Source organism: Battus philenor, unplaced genomic scaffold, assembly GCF_028537555.1.
Source record: "Battus philenor isolate CCGP_79_NKW_IND1 unplaced genomic scaffold, ilBatPhil1.0.hap1 SCAF_22, whole genome shotgun sequence".
Classification (NCBI taxonomy): Eukaryota; Metazoa; Arthropoda; class Insecta; order Lepidoptera; family Papilionidae; genus Battus; species Battus philenor.
In genome coordinates this window covers 815,550-839,762 of record NW_027181685.1, presented here as the reverse complement: position 1 = coordinate 839,762, position 24,213 = coordinate 815,550, and the positions used below count along the sequence as shown (strand labels likewise).

General features: G+C 35.4%; 2 protein-coding genes across 2 annotated transcripts in view; one reads left to right on the top strand and one right to left on the bottom strand.

Moving 5' to 3' along the window:
• Positions 1-636: 636 nt before the first annotated feature.
• crm (cramped chromatin regulator) overlaps positions 637-24,213 on the top strand; it is a 120,717-nt gene continuing 97,140 nt past the window's right edge. Inside the window, exons 1-2 of the mRNA XM_068766794.1 lie at positions 637-759; positions 2,342-2,445. Coding sequence (XP_068622895.1) covers positions 747-759; positions 2,342-2,445 — 117 coding nt within the window. The 5' untranslated portion in view covers positions 637-746. The remainder of the gene's footprint in view (positions 760-2,341; positions 2,446-24,213) is intronic.
• On the bottom strand, positions 8,326-23,779 carry LOC137923572 (lipase 3-like). The gene is made up of 12 exons (XM_068766790.1): positions 23,729-23,779; positions 23,583-23,654; positions 23,437-23,508; positions 23,145-23,216; positions 22,853-22,924; positions 15,735-15,951; positions 13,510-13,621; positions 12,097-12,337; positions 11,187-11,345; positions 10,318-10,399; positions 9,461-9,579; positions 8,326-8,505 (listed from the first exon to the last, which is right to left on the bottom strand). The coding sequence occupies exons 1-12, from the start codon at positions 23,777-23,779 to the stop codon at positions 8,326-8,328; spliced, it is 1,449 nt and encodes a 482-aa protein (XP_068622891.1).

Genomic DNA, 24,213 nt, shown 5'->3' with positions numbered 1-24,213 from the left:
TTATATGTTATTGTTTATTCAGTTGATTACTCTCGGTTAGGCATTATTATTATTCTAGGTTAGGTGACCGGCACCAGCTCGAAGAAGTGCCCGTCTGACATGGAAATAGGCGGGGCACTGCTCTTGTAACTGACCGTTGAGGACGAAAGGTTCTCGAACGGTGACCATAAGCTAATAGACGCGTCGTGAAAAGGCCCCCTAATAAATAGACCAAATGCATAGTCCAAGTCGTTGGATGAGGGTATCGCAAGACGTATCGTAGCGATTTTCGAGTGAGACCTATGTCTTGTAGTAGACATCTATCGGCTGTCATGGTACTGGTGATGACAATTCTCAGTTGATTTAAAAAAAACCTAGCCTTAATTTTCTATAAATGCAGAAGTGCTCAATGAGTTAATGCAAAAACATACCAAAACAAAGAATTAGCAAAATAATCGACGAGCGATCATGACGTTTTATTCATATAATCCAAATGATAATGTAAACACCTCTTTGTTTTGGTATTTATAGTCAATGAGACAATAAAAAAAGTCTAAACTAACTTTTTTCATCTCTATTCTGACCATAACGGCAAAAATCTTGATTGTGTAGTTTTCCCCTGTCAAATGTCATTGTCATCTGATAATGTTTGTTTTCTTGTGATGTTTTAATTACAAAAATATAAATGTAAATAATGTGATACAGTGCCGCTCTTTAGTGAATTAAGTGTTATATTTATGTAATTAAGGATATTTTAATTTACAACAATGCCATATAAAGGTAAAATAAATACTGTTATAACATGATGCCTTTTGCCCTTTTTTCGGTTTTTAATAAATATAAACGACGCATGTCAGCAACGTAATTACATATATTATAATAAAAATGAATAAACGACCTTATTAAGTATCATTTATCTCTCTTATATAGACATACACAACATTCTCACGAGTCTAATATCTATCAAAAATTATAACTTAAATTGATAATACATCCATATTATTAAAAATCAAAATTTACTATAAAAATGAAATCTACAGTTGATTTATAATCTTAAATTAAAAACAAACTCAAATTTATATTAGAATTATCATTAAAAATGCCTTTTATATTTTTTTCTTTATCTGCTATGGTTTAATTACATTTAAGGAAATAATTAGAATTAAAATTACTATTGTGTTTGCTTTTGCTAAACATGATATTCCTGAATAACGATATATTCCTGAATAATGTATATGTAAAAATTTAGGACAAAAAGTGCATCTAATAAAAAGATACCTGTAAAATAAACTCAGAAACACTCCAATTTTTTCTCTCATGTTTTTAAAAAAATGCTTTCTTCTTTAAAACATGTATATGAAAGCTATTTCTTATCACAGAAAATGACAGAAGTTTTTTAGTTAATTTACTATAGCATTTTTAAATATATTGATTTACCTAAATAAAGATATAACATATATGTAAAACACATAGAACAAGAACTAGATATATAGTATAAAACTGTTAAAATAGACTTACAAAGATTCCCATCATTTTTTTCTGTCTGCTTGTATTAAAAAAATGATTACATGTTTTTTACAAACATGTATATGTAACAGCTATTTCTTATGTTTGTTTTTCTTATAGCAAATTTAATAATACTGTACATTAAAATTGCTAAGAGCTTAAACATCCTTATAATGTATTCCAATATATGTCTTATAATAATGGTAATATTTATTTATTTACATTACCTAATGTTATAATAAATATATATTATATAATACTATTACATATACTTTACTTATTATTAAGTTACTTATAAACACTTACTTAAATAAATGGACAATGTATATAAATAAATTACACATACATATGAGCCATGCCCAAGTACCGTTGCAAATCTTTCTACCTATAATACAATGGTCCTGGCTTCCACTTAGTGAATTTTTGTTATGTTGAGAATTAATATCAAGATGATCAGGAAATATTCCACATCAAAGTAAAGGTTCGAAAGCTGTTGCATGACAAGCTGATGGAGTCATCACAATAATTAGATTTTGTTATTTATATGAATAGTATATATCTACAATATAAATGTTTTATATAATATATCTATACCATTACAGTAGTAACCATTAGTATATTTATATGAGGTGTTTTTACTTATCTTACTTGTTAATTTCATTCTCATTTTGATTCTTCTTTTCTCCATTATTTATGATATTTACCTTTTTTACATACCTTTATTAATTTATCACTACACCATCCAAACAGTAAACAGGTAAAAAAGTGTTTGGTGTGTTGTTAAACATACATTGTATAAATAAATATCTCTGTGTAAAATTATGCTTCATATGTATAAATGGATTTTTAATTTCAGACGCTGCAAGAGTCACTGGTGCTGATACAAAAATGTCTGGGAGTCCCTCTCAGGCTGGGGCAAGTAAGCTGACATTGGTGATACCCAAAGCTGCCATCAGTAAGGTAAGTTTAGATTTTAAGCTAGATACCATATATATACTAAATAATATGTACTGTGTGTGTATATATCTGGGATTTTTTATCATGTACACACCACACATATACAATCTGTACACACTGTCAACACAATATAGTATCCTCTGATTACTTTTTTTTTCTTTTATGTCTATTTTCCTAATATTTTATTAGTTTTGATAAATGGTGTAGTTTAGTTTCTATTAATAATTAATTTTGTTATATATGTATAAATTTTCCAGCTATGAAGGACCTCTGAATGAATAAAAATAAAAATTTGTTCATGCATTTTCTGATGTCATTTGGAGGCTTAACATGTTTAGTCACCCTGTGGAGCATTACTCTAAGAGATCTGGTGGAAAAAGGTAACAAAGCTTACCTTTTCTTTTGTGGCCTTCATTATTGAAAACTTTTCATATAACTCCTGTCATGGGTTCATAAGGATAGTTTTGATTAATTATTTATTCACATTCTGTTTTTTTATGAAGCTTACCTTACATATCTGTCACTAGATACACGTCTACTACTACATCTACGTTACATGTCAAAACAAGTATTTTTTATCTTTAATTTAAATTTTTACTTTCATTCTTTACAGTCTCTATCTGTCGCTACGTTCAAATTGTCACCCATGCATCATATTCCTTCCCTCATCTTCGTTCCTAGATCAAAGTTTGATACATTATCACAGTTTGAACTCAATTATTTCTAGATTTATTTTTGTGTAAATATAGCTAGTTTATTACCATTTCTACTATTAAAAGGTTTGAGGAGACTGTTTCTCTGATAAATCAAAACGTCAATACATACGTGAAACTTTGTCTATTAAAAATAACTTGAGGTCCATATCTCTCTTACCAAAGCCTAGGCCCTGGGCTAACCATGCACCTATATGGTCACTTTCTGCATCATTCGCGTAAAAGAACTATGGGCAGGATGGTATCAGAATCGGATATAAGAAATATTGGGCTAAGGGTAGCAAAGGGAACCCTTGTCTATGGTTACTAAAAAGAGTTTAGTGCTATAAAGAGATCCGTAGACAAAATTAACTGATGTTTGTCAAGTGGCAGTAGGCAGATGGCTACTGGTGATTTTAGGTCCTGGTGTGGAGACCACAGTCTACACGTGGACTGACGACCTTGTTGCCAATACCTGGTGGTCTTTGTCCAACTGTGAACATCCTTCGGCTGAAATTAAGATGGTGATGATGATGTCAATCCACAGTGCTCTGCTTCTTTCCTTCTTCATTAAAAATTTTGGAGCAAGATATTCCTCTTAAAGTTAAAGATATATATTATATACATCCTGTGGCTTTAGACTAATATATAGCTACTTCCGCTATACATAGTGGAAGTAGGTATGTATTAAACCTTTTCTTACTTAGGATGGACTTCCGCAAAGTAACGAATCTATTAGATATCCTGTAGCTTTGTTTTTGTAAAAGAATTTACTTCATGGCGTATTTCTTCGATGGCCAGGAAAATAAAAGACAAGTGTGATCTATGTGGTATATATTATATATTTACAGAGATTATTTACCGAATAACACTTTGATTCGAACACAATGGCAGCGACATTTCAATGACGGCGGCCAAATTCAAACCGTCGTTCGAATTTAAATTCGAACGCGCGATAATAATTTTAAAATATGTATTGTGGTATTAGTGGCCAGTAACATCGAGGATGTGTTGGATATAACATAGCTTTATTAATATTAGTTATAAAATAAAAATAACACAAATTATTATTAATTTTATTTGAAAAAAGATTTTTTTTGTTAAATGGTTGGTTATATTTATTTATTTAAAATGCTACCAGCGACATCTACAAAAATATAAAAGTCAAATATGAATTATGACTTGAACCTAAAGACATGAATGTTATTACTATAAGTAAAAAATGGTATACAAAGATATGTGTATGTGCATATATATATATATGTTTTTTATGTGTAATAGAAATACTGTAATTCTTTAGATTCACAAGGGACTCCTTTCGCTTAGTTGTTAGGTTTACCCAATAGAAGGTCACTGCATTGAATAGGCCTTTCCCAAAGATATCTATGAAGGTTATACCAATATAGGTACGCTTGGGAGGTGAATTTGCAATCGCAGTGTGTATGATAAGCAGAGGAGGTTGCGTCCCATCCTCTGAAAAATTGTTAGTGAGCAGTGGCAATTCTATACAATTAATGCACAAAGAATGGATTGAAGAAGCGTCCTACGGATGCAAGATTAAGTACTCTACCGTGAGCAACCATTGTCCGATTGGAAAATATGCCTATGTACAAAATAACCAGAAAATTTCCATCATAATATAATTAAACACTTCTCTTAGTTACGACGTAAAACAACCAACAACAACTTTTTAGTCTACCTATAGGTGATGACAGCATTTTCTTTTTGTGAGATAGATTTTTCTCTTAAACAGACCAAACTTGCAAAAGCAATGCTTTCATATATCTATAATAGGCGCTTTATGGAACCGAATCCAGATCAATATGTACTTCCAGTACACATGTACTTAATGCACATGACTCTCTCCCTAACATCTGATTGACATAGAGAAATGTCTTTCTTCTTTCAACTAGTTGTGTATACTCATCTTACACACACACACACACACACACACACATATATATATATATATGTATAGTAGTCCTAGATGTAGTGCTAGTCCACGGCTGCCACTTGGTTATTCGTGGTCTATACTCCAGAATAACCAACCATATATGTTTAACTCTAAAAATATGTTAGAGTCAGATCTTAAAGAGCGCGCGGGGAGGGTAATCATCATTATTCTAGCCGTGGAATGATCACCGCTTAACACAGGACTCCACAATAAACTTTCAAGAAGACCTGTTGAAAGTGCCCCCGTAAAGCAACTTCCTTAATTGGGTCGTCTCTACTTTGGGGGACGTACTATACTGGGATTACCAGTCAGTTTACTCCCTTCCAGAACCTTCCAGAACCTTCCATACTCGTGTAATTCTGAAGTATTATCAAATCACCGTTAATATCTAAATCTATTTAGATACTTGCAGCTAGCCCAGTTTGTTTTGAGTTTTACATTTGTATATTTTTATGATTATATAGAGTTTTATTTTACAACCTTAACTTAATACGGATGGACATTTAGCCGACATACATTAAGTAGACAGACATAAAAGCGAAAATAAATTTTGGCGGCATTTTATAAATAATGCTTTTGATATAGCAACTTATGAATATATCTGATTAAATAATTGTTTACTTAATTTAAATTCTTTCAATCTTGTATTATTTAATAGTATAATAAAAAATGAACTTTCTCAAAATGACGTATTTGAAATCAAACTATGAGATTCGAGGCGGTATAGGAAGAGCTTAAAACATACTTCGTCAAGTTTTTTTACGATTACTTTCAAAAATATTCTTAATATACGAGTATGTATGTATATATCGTTGTCACTGCTTTGTATAAATTATAAAAATAAAACAATAACGAATAAATATTGACAATTGATTGTTGTAAGGTAGTCATGTTATTATTTGACAATATATGAGATTCCCTTTGACTCGATTTTAGGCCTCTATTTGTAATGTAGAGAGATTACCCTTGACTTGATTTTGGGCCTCTATTTGTAATGTAGAGACATTCCCCTTGACTCGATTTTGGGCCTCTATTTGTAATGTAGAGAGATTCTCCTTGACTCGATTTTGGGCCTCTATCTGTAATGTGGAGAGATTCCCCTTGACTCGATTTTGGGCCTCTATTTGTAATGTAGAGAGATTCCTCTTGACTCGATTTTGGGCCTCTATTTGTAACGTAGAGAGATTCCCCTTGGCTCGATTTTAGGCCTCTATTTGTAATGTAGAGCGATTCCCCTTGACTCGATTTTGGGCCTCTATTTGTAATGTAGAGAGATTCCCCTTGACTCGATTTTGGGCCTCTATTTGTAATGTAGAGAGATTCCCCTTGACTCGATTTTGGGCCTCTATCTGTAATGTGGAGAGATTCCCCTTGACTCGATTTTGGGCCTCTATTTGTAACGTAGAGAGATTTCCCTTGACTCGATTTTGGGCCTCTATTTGTAATGTAGAGAGATTCCCCTTGACTCGATTTTGGGCCTCTATTTGTAATGTAGAGAGATTCCTCTTGACTCGATTTTGGGCCTCTATTTGTAACGTAGAGAGATTCCCCTTGACTCAATTTTAGGCCTCTATTTGTAATATAGAGCGATTCCCCTTGACTCGATTTTGGGCCTCATTTGTAATGTAGAGAGATTCCCCTTGACTCGATTTTGGGACTCTATTGGTAACGTTAGAGCGATTTCCCTTGACTCGATTTTGGGAATCTATTCGTAATGTAGAGAGATTACCCTTGACTCGATTCTAAGTCTCAATTTGTAATGTAGAGCGATTCCTCTTGACTCGATTTTGGGCCTCTATTTGTAATGTAGACCAATTCACCTTGACTCGATTTTGGGCCTCTATTTTTAATGTAGAGATATTCCCCTTGACTTGATTTTGGGCCTCTATTTGTAACGTAGAGAGATTTCCCTTGACTCGGTTTTGGGCCTCTATTTGTAATGTAGACCAATTCACCTTGACTCGATTTTGGGACTCTATTTGTAATGTAGACCAATTCACCTTGACTCGATTTTGGGCCTCTATTTTTAATGTAGAGCGATTCCCCTTGACTCGGTTTTGGGCCTCTATTTGTAATGTAGACCAATTCACCTTGACTCGATTTTGGGACTCTATTTGTAATGTAGACCAATTCACCTTGACTCGATTTTGGGCCTCTATTTTTAATGTAGAGCGATTCCCCTTGACTCGGTTTTGGGCCTCTATTTGTAATGTAGACCAATTCACCTTGACTCGATTTTGGGACTCTATTTGTAATGTAGACCAATTCACCTTGACTCGATTTTGGGCCTCTATTTTTAGTGTAGAGATATTCCCCTTGACTCGATTTTGGGCCTCTATTTTTAATGTAGAGCGATTCCCCTTGACTCGGTTTTGGGCCTCTATTTGTAATGTAGAGATATTCCCCTTGACTCGATTTTTGGACTCATAAGTATAAGCTAGAACTCTGTTGGGCAGCGTTTCTCCCTTAGCTTAAATAACAACCGAGTCTACATCTATCCGATCTATCTCTATCTATTTGATGTCCCTTGAGTTGTTGAGTTGTTTTTCTCGGACAGGACGTTGGATATTTATACTATCTTCCGGATAGCGTACTTGCCAAAAATAAATTATAACATGTTATCTCTTGCTTACTTTGTGCATTAATCTGCAATAATCTCCTGTATGTATAACAAGGTAGAGACATATTTTGTAAAGTAAGAAAAGGACCAATATTTAGCCACTTTCGCACATGCAGTGGTAGTCGTGCAATGAAATGCACCGCCCGCCAGCCCGCCAATAAATGCGTATGCGGCAAACAATGCGAATCACACAACCGCCACCGCCAAACTACCCACATTTTCGATCTTAAAAAGTAATCGTTGTGTGACGTAGATGTTTTGTTTTGTTTTATTAGTAACTATTTACTGGCGCTACTGACGAATTGTTATAGGTCGAACCGTCGAAACCTTCGTATTAGAGGCAATTATATAAATTTCTGTGACTGTGTTGAAATAGCTAAAATTTATACCGTCAAATCTGACGCCACTTCTATTATATATATCATTTTTAATTTTCTCTTACATATGTATTAATGACCTGATTCAAATATTAAAAAAAAGCTAGTTTAGTTGCCAAAATGTTGCTTCGAGAATATGTCTGTCGATTAAAGATCTTTCTGTTTTACTCCCGAGCATGTCACAGCCTATTGAATGTAATTAAATATTACTTATATAATAATTGGTAATTACATTAATTCTCATTTTCCGTACTTATCAAAAAGTGTCTGGATATATTTAACAAGTGGTTCGTTGAAAAGCGTTGCGACGTCTTTTGCGAACAGGAAGTCGACGTGGTTGAACTTGGGCCAGGTGCATCCAGGGCGGACTTCCTCGAGCATTCCCGTGCTGTTGAATTCTCTAGCGAGACGCATCACTTGCTGGAATGTATTATTTAATGGAATCAGCCGTTACCTTGCGCAAGTCCATCCTAAGTAAGAAAAGGACCAATATTTAGCCACTTTCACACATGCAGTGGTAGTCGTGCAACAAAGTGCACCGCCCGCTGATAAATGCGTATGCGGCAAACAATGCGAATCACACAACCACCACCGCCAAATTACTCAACACGTGTTTCACCCCTCCACGGGGCATCTTCAGGAGTAATGTTACACCGATCAGTAACAAAAAATTTGAATCTGTGTTTGTTTTTTATTTATCAGTACCACTGCATGTGCGGAAGTGGCTAAATATTGGTCCTTTTCTTACTTGGAATATATTAATTGAATTTAATTTACATTTAGATATAATTTTAACGAGTTTGACATTTCCCTAGGAACTACGCATGTTTGACAGTTCAACTTGAAGTTGGCGCGTTTGGTTGATCGCTATGAAATTCGCGCGTTTGACAGTTCGCTCTGACCTTAGCAAATGAAACGGTTTGTTATTATTCTAGCGCGTTTGAAAGTTAGTTAAGAACTTCGTAAGTTCGACAGTTTATTTTGAACTTTCCGCGTTTAACAATTCGCTATTAAAATTCGCGCGTTTCACAATTCGCCAAGAACTCCACGAGTTTGACAGTTCGCCATAAACTTTACGCGTTTGACAGTTTGCTGTGAAATTTGCGCTTTTGACTGTTCGTTATGAATTTGGCTTGTTTTGATTTTAGATAAGAACATTGCGCTTTTGACCGTTCCCTAAGAATTTCACCAGCTTGACAGGTCGTCTTGAACTTCGCGCGTTTTACAGTTCGTTATGAACTTCGCGTTTGACCATAAAAAATCTGGTCACTCAGAAATATATTACATTAATTTCTTTTTCCTATTATAATGTGACACGCCAATAACTCACTTTATATAAAATGACGGGATTGCTAGTGGATAGTAAATATTTTACCGATTTTTGTGTCAACTGGTCATTTTCACCGTACAGTAACGATACAGGAACCCTGACGTTGGACAAGTTGTAAGGTTTCACCAATCCCAGCATACCATCTTCCCATGATGTGAACACACCTGAAATAATTACCTTCATGTAGGATTTAGAACCTATCACATGAGGCAGTTCAAGATTGTTTTTTTCTGCCAATGCTACAGCATATATTTCTTAAACGTAAAAGTGTCAAATACTTTAATAATTCTTTAAATTGACAAGGGAGTCCTTATGCTTAGTTCGTCTTCAATCGACGCCCACTTGAAGGCATATGCGTTCTTCGAAGATATTTAAGGAAATACCATAATCGCCTCTCTTGGCAGTCGAGCTGGTGGTATTGTGGTACGCAGAGGAAACTTCTTTCTGTGCAGTTTGCTACACACTGCAAGTGGCAATTCTATATAATTAATGCACAAAATGTGTATTACATAAGATTGTATCCCGTAAATCGACCTACGATCGCATATTTTAATCTTTACCGCTGGGATTCCAATGCGCACATATCTGGTCAGTGTGAATGGTACTTTGTAGGGATTAATATGAAAATTTAAAGTAGAGTAAAAGTTGAAAAATGTATTGTAATGTACAAAAGTAGAATCTCTGTTATTAATTAAATCATGGAAATACTAATAAAGTCTCGTATGGCCAGTAAGAGGCTGTAAGTGTGAAATTAGGACCAATAATGCAGGATGCGCTTGCGTTCAATTCACTCACTATACTATGTCGTCGGTCCGTGTAGAGGAGGACCTTCTCACGTCGCGTCCACCGGCTTGTGGTCTTTCGAGAATCTCGAGGAATAGTTAAGATTAAATGGTACCTACCTGTCATAGCTATTTTTCCGAAATGATCCAACTGTCGCAATGATGCCGGTTGTAAGCGGAACAGCACTAGCGGTACGACGTCCTGTAATATAAATTCTATATCAATTTTTATTAATTTTTTGCATACCAACAACATATCATTCGAGTCACGGATGAGTCTTTAGATCTGTTTTACATTTAGTAAGTATATATAGGCTTTTAAAAGGTTTTTGAGTCATCTGTATAAACTGATCACTCGGATATATGTTACATTAATACTTTTTTTTTATTGGAATGCATCAGACTAATCATTTCTGGAGAAAGCTAGTGATGATCTGAATTGTAAAAATGAGATTCTTATTTATTTATTATTTTTGAATCCATTGATTTTTGGATAGTTTACAATTGTCGACAGCAAATAGGCTATACATTCACATCTTAAACCTTAAATATTTAATGGAATCAGGCGTTATTTTGCGGAAGTCCATCCTAAGTAAGAAAACTCAACAAGTGTTTCACCCCTCCACGGGGCATCTTCAGGAGTTATGTTACACCGATTAGTGCCAAACACAGAGTGTTTGTGTTTGGCATTTAACGGTGGTAGTTGTGTTATTCGCATTGTTTGCCGCATGCGCATTTATCAGCGAGCTGGCGGGCGGTGCACTTTGTTGCACGACTACCACTGCATGTGCGGAAGTGGCGAAATATTGGCCCTTTTCTTACTTCTTAAACCTTATACACCCTAAAACAATCACCCTGTAAATTCGTTGTATTTTCTCCTCTTGGGTAACCATTTCTTCCTCTGAATATCCATGTTTCTACTGATTATTTTTAACTACTTATATGTACAACTTATTTATCTAATAACAAGGATACGTTTATCTCCATACCGGGTCAACTTGTTCGTAGTCCTCGCCAAACAGCGCCTGTATTAACTGTATACAGATGTTGACACTCGACTGCTTGATGGAGCATAGCGTGTTAGTCAGGACGTTCAGAAGACCTGGATTCCACGACACGGACATCATGCCTTGAGATCTCAACCAGTTCTGGAAATTTAAAAACATTATCTAGACCAGTGATTCCCAGAGGCCTCCAGCAAAGATATCTATGAGGAGATGTACTATATTCATACATCACCTTCCTTCCTTCATCTTCGTTCCTAGACCAACTAGTTGTAGTTTTTATTTTCACTATTAAATAATAGTAAATACTAAACCTTTATTGATTTATTAATAAGAAAGTTGTAAATGAGACCACAGATAAACAAAACCATCTGAGTTGTGGATTCGTCTAAGATCAGGCTGCGTTTGGAACCTTTGTAGCTTTAAGTCCATTCTGATTTTAGTTGCTATCAATACTATCAATTGGATTCTTCTTACATTCTTCCTATGACATTCACACATGGTCATGTCGCCTTTAGATAAGAAATCTAAGAGAACTGCGGGATAGGAAAAGGGATAGGTAGAATACCACGTGGACGATCACACACACGATGATCCAATGAAGTGAAGAGGTGGAGAAAGAGAATATAAGAATTTGTTAAGTTTGAAGGAGGATAGAGTAAATAAAAAATATTTGAAAATTTACTTCCCTGGCCCAAAAATAAGATAGAGGAAACGAGATGCCCCAAAAAAGTCAGTTAAAAGATCTGATGAAATCGATTTAATAACTGAACCCTCTGCTACTATTGATATAGAACTTGTCATCGATTCCATCAAGGTTTTTCCAAATACACACGACCTTGATAAATGAAGAAGAGACTAAAATGAAGAAGTAAAAAGATAGAAGAAGATTTACGCTAATCTTAACAGTCTTCAGCGCCAGTTCAGCCAATGCCTTCATGTTGTCGATATAGACGGCTGGTGCAAGTGCGATGGAAGTGAACACTTTGTCGTTATATTCAGGTCTGAGCGCCATTGCGATGAAGAAACTGGTGGTGCCCATTGAGTGCCCGATGTACATCAGCTTGGATTGTCCAGTGATGGACAGCACCTTGTCTATGAGCGCTGGGACGTCGTATTTGCCGTTCTCGTGGAAACTGAAACAAAGATAGAGTTTTGACCAAGTTCATTGGAGATTTTTGGCACCTAGCATGCAATTCGCACTGCCTGACCTAAAGTGGGCACCCACTATAAGGGATAACCCTCCCCAAACATCGCCATAAATTACCCACGACTTTGATGGTACATGTGGTTATTTTAATATATGGATTTGTATAGATATGCAGTCAATACATCGTAGTCAATACCCGGTCGCTTCGGTAAGCAACTTGGGAATGGTGGGTTGAACACCAGATGACATCAGAGGCTTTATACTGCTGCGTATTGTCAACGCTATACAGCAAAACTGACCAAACTCACGTGAAGCTTTCCATCCTTTGACGTGAAGTTACTGGTTGACCACGCGACGTATATACGATGCGTTTTTTTAATTTTAATTTATTCTTACACTCATCTTTTGTTCATATTGACGTCATTTATCCTATACAGGACGATGATAAGATACACCACAGTTTGGTTCGCTCCCGGATCACAAATGCAAGAGGTACTCTACCTAGGTTTGAAACTGTGCAGGTACTAGAACAATCATTTGTGGCCTGTGAAGATTTGGACCTGAATCGTGTCCAGCTCTACTTGATGCATGCGATAGGCTGGCATGAACCCGCCGTGCCTTCCATATACCCAAGGGTATCCAGCCTACCTCTTGAAAAATCAAATAGAGCATCTCTCGTATTCCAGTCTGCTTTTACTCTTCAGGGTCGCGTCCTTTGGCAACTGGTCGCTTGCCCTTGTGCACTTTTACCCAATATTACCTAACATTCATCCCTTTTTCTCTAGCTTTAACAATATTTTCTTTGACTCTTAACGCTAAGAGATGGAGGGTGTTCGATAGTGAGATAGTTCTGAGGTCGAACCATGAGTCGCTCAGTCAGTAGCACCGCATCCGTGTAAGACATGTAGCGATAAGGCTTTTCGGATCAGGTCAGTTACCGAGTGGCTCTAGTGAGCCTTTTGTTGCAATTGTTGCAATTGTTAGTAAAATTACTAAAGCTACTGTAATATTGAGGACCTCACGTGTAGGGGACACGCGTATAGGTTCTTCCAGTGAAGGTTGTTTTCGTTTCCTCTGGTGTAATAAGCCAGAGAGTCTTCATTTCGAATTATCGTACCTTACACATAAAAATTAAGAGGTGAAAGATTTCAACCTTACCTGAAATCCCAAAACTTAGGGTCCTCCCTCGAGTGGTTCAGGTGTCCAGTGTTCCAAGTCCCTCTTAAGTTACCCAACCACACGTCGTACCCAGTGTCGGCTAGTATGTAACCTTGAAATTTATAAAATTTAACGTGTGTTTATGTTAAAATAATATTCTTAACCCCTTCGGTAGAAGTGTGATCGACGGGCACAGGTGAATACGCTCAGCCGGCATTTACCTGCCGCGACACTGAACACGTCATGCTCTTTAACATATTCGTGATGAGAGTGTATTATAAGCGGATATTACTTGTAATGTAATTAAGAAAGCGTTTGTTTCTTATTTCAGTGTTTTATTATTGAATTTTATTTTTGTAAATGAAAAATTGGAAGGCGGCATTATCTTTTCACGCGTCTGGCATGGACGAAGTATGATGCTAAAGAACCCTTTCTGGCTCTTGGCCGGTCGCTTGATTGGCTTGGTTTCGGATGAAGTTGTTGCTGGTAGCTCGGAGGCTTTTAAAGATTCATCGGAATTGAGTTCACGGAGCGGAAGGGTCCATGAACTTAAAAATTAAACTGAAGCTGGACAAATGCATTCCAGTTGTACGATGACGTTCGCACGTAGTAAACCGCTCTACCCGAGTAGAGCTGTGTAGTATTGATTATACGCGTCTTGAAATAGCAGCGTGGACCACGGGCGGGCAAAGGATGGATCCGGATCCAACTTTGGTTAGTCCACGCTGTTCGGGGCTAGGAAGCAGGCGGCCGCCTTTAAGAACAGGTGTGGTGTGGCCGATCGCGCTTTACATATATTTGTACCTGTAATTGTATCTGCCTGGCACACCTAAGTGTATCGACACCTGGGAGTAATTATACATGTTTAATGGAATCAGGCGTTACTTCGCGGAAGTCCAGCCTAAGTAAGAAAAGAACCAATATTTAGCCACTTCCGCACATGCAGTGGTAGTCGTGCAATGAAATGCACCGCCCGCCAGCCCGCTGATAAATGCGTATGCGGCAAACAATGCGAATCACACAACCGCCACCACCAAATCACTCAACACGTGTTTCACCCCTCCACGGGGCATCTTCAGGAGTTATGTTACACCGATTAGTGCCAAACACAGAGTAATTATACATGCTTTGGTAATTTAATTATAAAAACTGCCGAACAATGACCATGAAGCATTCCTCGAACAAAGGTATTTTTTCTTTAGATAGAGCAGTGATTCCCAAAGTGGTCTATATCGACCCCTAGGGGTCTATGACAACCTGCAAGGGGTCTACGTCAGCGAAAAAAAATTTGGGGGTCATTGAAATGAAAATGGGGGTCCACGATAGTGGATCTCAATACTTACACTGATAGTACCTATTTACTTACATCATACTATCTTATAATATCAAAACATTTACATTATTTATAAGAGTACTTAAGAAGTTAAAAAATTATTATATTTGTTTATAAAATTGTGTAAGTTGTAGGATGTTGGTATTCGCTTTGTGGTCGCCATATATTTTGAACTTGTAAACAAAAAAACCTGATAGTCACAGTATCAGAGCTTCGCTACCTTGCACTGACTTGTTCAATTCGTCACTCTATAAATACGAATGTAGAACAAACAAATAAATTTACAGGAAATCAATATCAGGTAAGTAGGGGGTCTAACCAACACGGTAAAACATGGCAAGGGGTCTGCGACACAAAAAAGTTTGGGGAACTCTGAGATAGAGTGTCGTCAGCGCCTAGAATTTCACTTTTGCTGATAAATATACGTTCACCATGATTATACCAAACTATTATTGCAGAGATGAGTTAAAATTTCTTAGTCGACGTTTAAAGTCGACGGTAGGCTGTATTGAGTAAGGTTTTGCGGTGACAAGTGCTATAGTGATGTGGTTACATTTAATAAATTGTGTTTCGATTATCTTATTTGCTTTCCAAACTACCTTGTTTGCATTCGATTAATAAACTCTCGTGTTATATTTCACGAATTATCACGCAATCAATTTTTAAAGTTCAACAAACATGATGTAGTAAAAGTAAATAATATATTATAATTAGATATAGTATGATAATATGATAGTTATTATGGTACGAAGAATACGGATACGGGATACTATAACACACACACCACATGTGTGTGATTGTGTGTGTGCGTGTGCGTGCGTGTGTGTGTGTGTGTGATAGATATAGAAGGCGACGACAATGAACAAAAAGAACAATACAAAACAAAGCATACCCAAGCTTTTTCCAGGTCCCATAAGGATGAAATTACTACTGCATCCAAATAACCCATGGACGAACAGCACCGGCTTCTTGTCTCTTCTGCTATAGTTGTCCAGGGTCTGGTTATATCGTCTCCCGCCCGGTATTCTGTACAGCTGCAAGATGTATCCATCGTCGGTGATTGCCTTGTGTCGTTCCACGGGATATCCGGCTGCCTTGATCAGGCGGGGCTGAGGACAAAAATGTCAAAATGAAAACTTACTTAAGTGCAATTGAACCTCTTTTACTTCTCTTCTCTTATACTTCTACTGTTTTCATACTATGGTTGTCTGTGAGAGATCGCCTCGTGTGATCAGACCGCCCATTGTAATCTTTTGTTTATTATTATGAAACTATTTAAATGTAATCTATCGTGTACAATAAGGAATATTAAATTAAAAAAAAGAACTAGTGGTAAGAAAAGGACCAATATTTAGCCACTTCCGCATATGCAGTCGTAGTCGTGCAACAAAGTGCAACGCCCGCCAGCCCGCTGATAAATGCGCAGAGTCAACTCTGTGTTTGGCAATAATCGGTGTAACATAACTCCTGAAGATGCCCCGTGGAAGGGTGAAACACATGATGATTGATTTAACGGTGGTAGTTGTGTAATTCGCATTGTTTGCCGCATGCACATTTATCAGCGGGCTGGCGGGCGGTGCGCTTTGTTGCAAGACTACGACTGCATGTGCGGAAGTAGTTACACATTGGTTCTTTTCTTACTTAGGATGGACTTCCGCAAAATAACGCCTGAATCCATTAAATATTAAATAACTAATGGTGTTTCTAACACTTCCTTATGAAGAGCTCGCGACAATGATAAACTGTTTTTTTTTTTGTTTCTAGTCACATTTACGATATTTAAACTAGTAGAGAAATTCATTTCCAAGCTTTCATCATATCAGATGATAGACACCCATTACAAGGCATAGGTACCCACCACCCTTCCTTTTTAATGACCCTTGAGGCCTCTCGTGTCTCCCTCGAGTTTCACAGGGACTATTTTTATAAAACATATTTTTTCTTCATCATATTATATGCGATCTCGTCTTTTTTCCTTTTCAATATCATTTGTTCATCCATCAGTTATTTATCCTAAATTCTTTCATTTTTTTCCGGCTTTCTTAATTGGCCTAAATGTTTAAAGGACTGTATTGCGGGCAATGGATCTCATTTCAAATAGGCTTTATATATTTTGATAGTTTATATCAGTGATTCCCAAAATGGTCTATATCGACCCCTAGGGGTCTATGACAACCTGCAAGGGGTCACGAAATGATAATGGGGGTCCACAGACTGGACATCATTAGCCGAGGAGATTTAAGATTAACCCTTACAAAATTGACGCCAAATGTTGATAATTTATTATTAAAGAATCAGGTTCATCCTTCTCACTAAAAATATTGACTTATTGCTTATGTTATTTTATTTATAGTTTATTTAATGTTACGTATATTTTACATAACAGATATAAAATTTTATTTTGAGTAGTTTTAATTTAAATTCAATTAATAAATGTATAAATTAACATGTGTTTTTACTTTAAGTTTTTAACACTAAACTTCTTTACAGTTAGAAATTTACAGGAAATCAATATCAGGTAAGTAGGGGGTCTATCCAACACGGAAAAACATGGCAAGGGGTCTACGACACTAAAAAGTTTGGGAAACTCTGGTTTATATTAATATGTTAAACTAACATTTAGAGTAAAAATTTTAATGAATACATTTAAAAAACTTTTAAGTTAAAGGGTTTTTTGATACCCATATTGTGGTGGTTGTGGAAAAATATGTACCTAGTCCGCCATATTGGAACGGCGTCCATCTTGAATTTTAAATTTTGACATAATCATCGTGTTTTACTAGTGTAGCCCTTTCATTTGATACCCATATTGAGGGGGTTAAGGAAAAATATGTAATCCGCCACTTTGTATCGGAGGCCATCTTAGATTTATAATGTTATTGATTTTATTATATTGTATTGTCATCTAAATTAAATGTGTGTACCAAATTTCAGATCAATCTGACAACTTGAAGGTGCTTAAATTTCAATTTCTAATTTTTATCTAAATAAATTCCGTACGGGTCGACCTAAATAAAACCATTTTAAAAAAAATTGTGATGCGGCGTCAGATTTGCGTTGGAATTTTAAATTACAGGAACTCGTTGCGTTTGGTTCGTGCAGCAAATGTGTTTGTTTATTTACATTATTCGTAAATAATTTAGTAGTTCGCCATGTGACGTCCTTATTTATTTCCGCATAATTTTATTTGTGTTTGCGATATGTCCATTTAAGTACATTTTGGCAATACTTCCCGTAGCCTTTCACTTATCGAATATCGTGCATTGAGATATATATTTTATTTCGTATTTATCTGTAAAAACACTCTCACGTTTTTAATATGCTAAGGCGCTCCTTGACAGGAGACACCTTACTCTTCACCATCTGTCACCAAGTGTATATACGTCACAGTGTTTCAGTCATTTAGATTTCATTATTTAATTGCAGTAATGGCTCTTTGTGTTCCTATATGTCGCGAATGTAGAAACTTAAATATATATAGGATTTATAAAAAAATCGTACATATATAGGTACATGTTTTTTTTTTATTTTGTCACCTAGGAACGTATCCCGTATAATCTCTATTAATTACAATTCAGTATACAAAGTTACTGTATTCGCGGTATACTTAAGGAACACACAAACACACACACATGCGCTATATGTATGTATGTATGTATATATATAAATATATACATATATATGTTTTTTATTTGGTCACCTAGGAATGTATCCCGTATAATCCCTATTAATTACTATTCCGTATTCGTTACTGTATTCGCGGCATATTTATGTAACACACACACATTACATATATATATATAGTCTCACGCACACAGCACTCGCATTAGCAAATTGTCCCTTAAAAATAAGGGTCAATGTTCATAAAGAAATCGCAAAACACATTTGCAATTCTTAAACTGCGAATATATCAAAGTCCATATATCAACATATATATTTATAATAAGATACTTTAGAGAAAGATGTATTATAAGATATGTTTTACTTTTTCGTTGGTCTATTTGACGCCATTTATAAAGAATATTGTGTTGGATACCTATTGGAGTGCTTTTATTATTATTTATGTACTTATTACAAACGCGAATAAAGGAATTTTCAGGTCAGAATAAAGGAACTGCGTCGCATTTTTTTAATCCGCAAATAGTGAAAACGTGAATAAGGAGTTTTTACTGTACTATTTATTGATTCAAAATTAATTTTTAAAATTTTATTTATATTTTTATTTCGACTTATATTCGACTATTTCTCTATTACTTTAACCAATGCAGATACGTTTTTAGACATAGACTTAAATATTTATGTGGACGAACTCATTGCAGATATATTTAATATGTTAATGTGTATAATTAAATGTCGTTGATGGTAATTCAGGAAGTTAATTATTGTCGAGCACTCTTTATAAAATTATTAGTGGAACCGGAAATGTAATGTCGTTTCTGTCGAAATATTTTACAAAAAAAATATATTGATTTTTACAGCTCCGGCATTGATATCGTATACGAGATGGTAAAAGGTTGTTGATAACGAAGGTGAATATATTGTTGATTAAAAACTTGTTAAAAATATAGTCGTGTGAATTTAAATATATTTGTTAAGAGCAACTGTTGAGTTTCTCGCCGGTTCTAAGCAGAACTGCCTTCCGAGCTGGTGGTAGCTTCCTTGACGATTCGAAAGCGCTTGCAATGGCCTATTCGATGAAGAATATTTTGATTATTAAATTATCAAAACTCGATTCAAAATTTTCCATCTTATTAAACGGTTTTATTTAGTTCGACCCGTACGGAATTTATTTGTTTATTTGGGTCAAAATTAGAAATTGAAATTTAATCACCTTCCCGTTGTCAGATTGATCTGAAATTTGGTACACACATTTAATTTAGATGACAATGCAATATAATAAAATCAATAACATTATAAATCTAAGATGGCCGCCGATACAAAATGGCGGATTACATATTTTTCCTTAACCCCTCAATACGGGTCTCAAATAAAAGGGCTACACTAGTAAAACTCGATGATTATGTCAAAATTTAAAATCCAAGATGGACGACGTTCCAATATGGCGGACTAGGTACATATTTTTCCACAACCACCACAATATGGGTATCAAAAAACCGTTAAAGCAAATAAATACATTTAAAAAGTTTTTTAAATGTATTTATTTGCTTTGGAACGCACGAGGCATACTAAATATGAAATATACGAATTTTTACAATATTCAGGGTAAGCATCATAAGATATCTGACTATATTAATGGGTGATTTTTTTTTATTAAAACAGATTAAAAATGCGTCTTGTTTTACACAACCGTATTTTATTTCAAATACGATAAAGAACGTTCTATACCAGGGGTGGTCGAACTCTTTGGTACTGCAAGCCATTGTTCGAAATTTGAAATTTGCAAGCCGCAATTGAATACGCATTTAAAACAGACAAAAGAATGTTTTTTTTTTTTTTCAATAATCATATTTAATGAAATTATACAACAAAAGTACAAAATATGTGCATTGAAGTAAGATATAACAGCACACGTATATGACAGCACTCCTAATAATACTTAAGAGAGTTTGTATATGACAGGGGTTGCCAACCTTTTGACATTTCGATTTTCGATCGATTTCGAGACATTGTTCGAAATTTAAAATTTGCAAGCCGCAATTGAATATGCATTTAAAACACGTAAAAGAATGTTTTTTTTTTTACTAAAGTCATATTTATTAAAATTATATAACAAAAGTACAATATATGTGTATTGAAGATAAATATAACGGCACACGTATATGAAGTCAACTAAGAAGTATAGCTACAGATTTTACAAAATTCCACACGTAATAGAGTAGAGGCGATTTTTAAAATTTAAATTTTTTTCGTATATTTTACTACAAGCGAAGAGCGGCAAACATCTAGTGGATTTATTTAACCCTTTCCTTACCGCAGTCCGTTTCGCCAAAGTGACGCTACTGAACCAAGCATGCACGCCGCGAATTGCGCACATTGCATTTTTTTTAAATTCTAATTTGTATCGCTAGTGTTTTTTTTACAATATTTATTTTTCGCTTAAACTATACGCAGACAGTTGGGAGAGGATTGCCGCTATTTGATGCGGATCTTTCTTCTCCCAGCTGCGAATCACGACAGCGTTTTTATAATTATTTACAATTTTTCTTACACAATTTTCTCTTATGGACGCCATATTGCATGGCGGTAGGCTGATGTTCGAATTTTCTCATTTGCGTTACATATATAAAGATTTTACGGGTATATTTAATAAAAATAGATGTTAGAATAATTGTTAGTAATTTATTTTGCAGTGATAAATCGTAAAATAGATATCTACTTGATAAATTAATTGATAATATATCAATGACTATTCCATAATATGTGAATGCATTAAAATAAAATATTACTATTAATAATCATTAAATTTGTATTACAATCATAATAAATAGTTTCAATATATAAATTTGAAAAATAAATTTAAAAGAATCAAAGTCAAAATTCGTTTTTATAAATTACTAGCTGATCCCGCAAACGTTGTTTTGCAAAAAAAATTAAAGTTTTTAATTAACAAATGTAAGATAAGGGTCGATCGTAGAGGGGTGAAAATTTAGGTTTGTGTGTATTTTTGTATGCTGTATCATAATAAAATAAAAACCAAAAGAATTGTCTAAAAAATTAAAAATAAAATTTAGGGGTGGACCATCCTTATCACTCAGGGGTATGGAAAATAGATAGTTGCCGATTCTCAGACATACTGAATACGCATGTAAAATTTGGTAAAAATCGGTCAAGCCGGAATATGTTGCATTTTTTTTTTTAAATTGAAATACGACAGACTAATGAATTAAGGCAGTACAAAGTTTGCAGGAGATAATAGAACACAAAAATTAATTTTAATACGCAGTTATTATAATTTTGAAAATAGTTTTTATTTCGAAAACCATTGATTTTTTTATAGGATGTTATAAAAATGACAGCATATAAACTATACATTCACTCGTAAACCTTTTACGTCTAATTCTAATTATATATATGATATATGTATTTATGTGTGTATATATGTATTGTTCAACTTACCACAGATTTCCTCGTATCTTCCAGACGATAAAAGCTATCACTCCCGACATATTTATTGATGTGAAACAAAAATATAAACAAAAATGACAAATTCATGCTTAATATTCAGAACTGATAATAGAATATTCTTTATTTAAACTTTTTTCGTGTTACAACTGACAGTTGAAAAGGGCGCGAATGTTTTTTTTTATTTAATCACGGCTTAGATCTTGTCCGACAGCCGCGGTGTTGTTACGCAAATGAGACAAGGAGAGTATAGCGCAAGGAGTTTGTAATTATTTCCACCTTTAAACTTGTTTTTTTTTTTGGAAGGATTCCATTTTTAAACATTTTCTAATTGAATAATTCAATAACAAAAAAACATGTAACATACAGTTTTGATTAAAATATAATTGGTTAACATGTTCGGTTGTGTGTATATTTTTTTTGCTATTAAATTTGATATTAAAATTTTTCGGAATTCCAAATATAGCAAGCGTATGTATTTCTCGTCGAGAATACCGCAATGTTTGAAGATTATAAGGTTTATTGTCACCCAATGGAGAGGGTTATGCTCGGAGTTTCGCTGCGAGATCAGAAATAGATCACTGATGTAGCTTGAAGAATTGCTCGTATGTAATGGCAGTGAACGAGTCATATACCTCGTTCAACCAATAGCTGTTGGGGTTGATAGGTTCTCGATTGGCGTCCATCAGTCGAATTAGAAATGAAATCTGCTAAAGAATCAAAATCATCGACGTAGCTCGAAGAATTGCTCGTATGTAATGGCAGTGAACGAGTCACATACCTCGTTCAACCAATAGCTGTTGGGGTTGATAGGTTCTCGATTGGCGTCCATCAGTCGAATTAGAAATGAAATCTGCTAAAGAATCAAAATCATCGACGTAGCTCGAAGAATTGCTCGTATGTAATGGCAGTGAACGAGTCACATACCTCGTTCAACCAATAGCTGTTGGGGTTGATAGGTTCACGAATGGCGACCATCAATCGAATTAGAAATGAGATCTGCAAAAGAATCAAAATCATTGACGTAGCTTGAAGAATTGCTCGTATGTAATGGCAGTGAACGAGTCATATACCTCGTTCAACCAATAGCTGTTGGGGTTGATAGGTTCTCGATTGGCGTCCATCAGTCGAATTAGAAATGAAATCTGCTAAAGAATCAAAATCATCGACGTAGCTCGAAGAATTGCTCGTATGTAATGGCAGTGAACGAGTCACATACCTCGTTCAACCAATAGCTGTTGGGGTTGATAGGTTCACGAATGGCGACCATCAATCGAATTAGAAATGAGATCTGCAAAAGAATCAAAATCATTGACGTAGCTTGAAGAATTGCTCGTATGTAATGGCAGTGAACGAGTCATATACCTCGTTCAACCAATAGCTGTTGGGGTTGATAGGTTCTCGATTGGCGTCCATCAGTCGAATTAGAAATGAAATCTGCTAAAGAATCAAAATCATCGACGTAGCTCGAAGAATTGCTCGTATGTAATGGCAGTGAACGAGTCACATACCTCGTTCAACCAATAGCTGTTGGGGTTGATAGGTTCACGAATGGCGACCATCAATCGAATTAGAAATGAGATCTGCAAAAGAATCAAAATCATTGACGTAGCTCGAAGAATTGCTCGTATGTTATGGCAGTAAACGAGTCATATACCTCGTTCAACCAATAGCTGTTGGGGTTGATAGGTTCTAGAATGGCGTCCATCAGTCGAATTAGAAATGAGATCTGCAAAAGAACCAAAATTATTGACGTAGCTCGAAGAATTGCTCGTATGTAATGGCAGTGAACGAGTCACACACCTCGTTCAACTGATGGCTGTTGGGGTTGATAGGTTCACGAATGGCATCCATCAGTCGAATTAGAAATGAAATCTGCAAAAGAATCAAAATCATCGACGGAGCTCGAAGAATTGCTCGTATGTAATGGCAGTAAACGAGGCACGTCGCTCGTGCAATGATGGACGTTAGGTTTGAAAGGTTCTCGAGAGGCGACCACCACCAGGACCTACGGCATAGTTAAGGTTGCTGGAAGGCTCTAGTTGCGGGCAGCGCAGTACAGGTCATTGCGACTATCTTTGGGTGAAGCCTTTGCCATGCAGTAAGTGTCCATCAGCTGAAAAGAAGTAGAAAAAGAAAAGAGAAAAATATGTTTTTTTGTGATAGCGGATTCAATGAAAAATTATTTTCAGCATTCCGTAGAATAACGTAGATTGGGTGTCGGCATCATCGCGTTATAGGAAGAGGCGCCGGGAACAGTGCTCGGGGCTAATGATAAAAATGCCTCC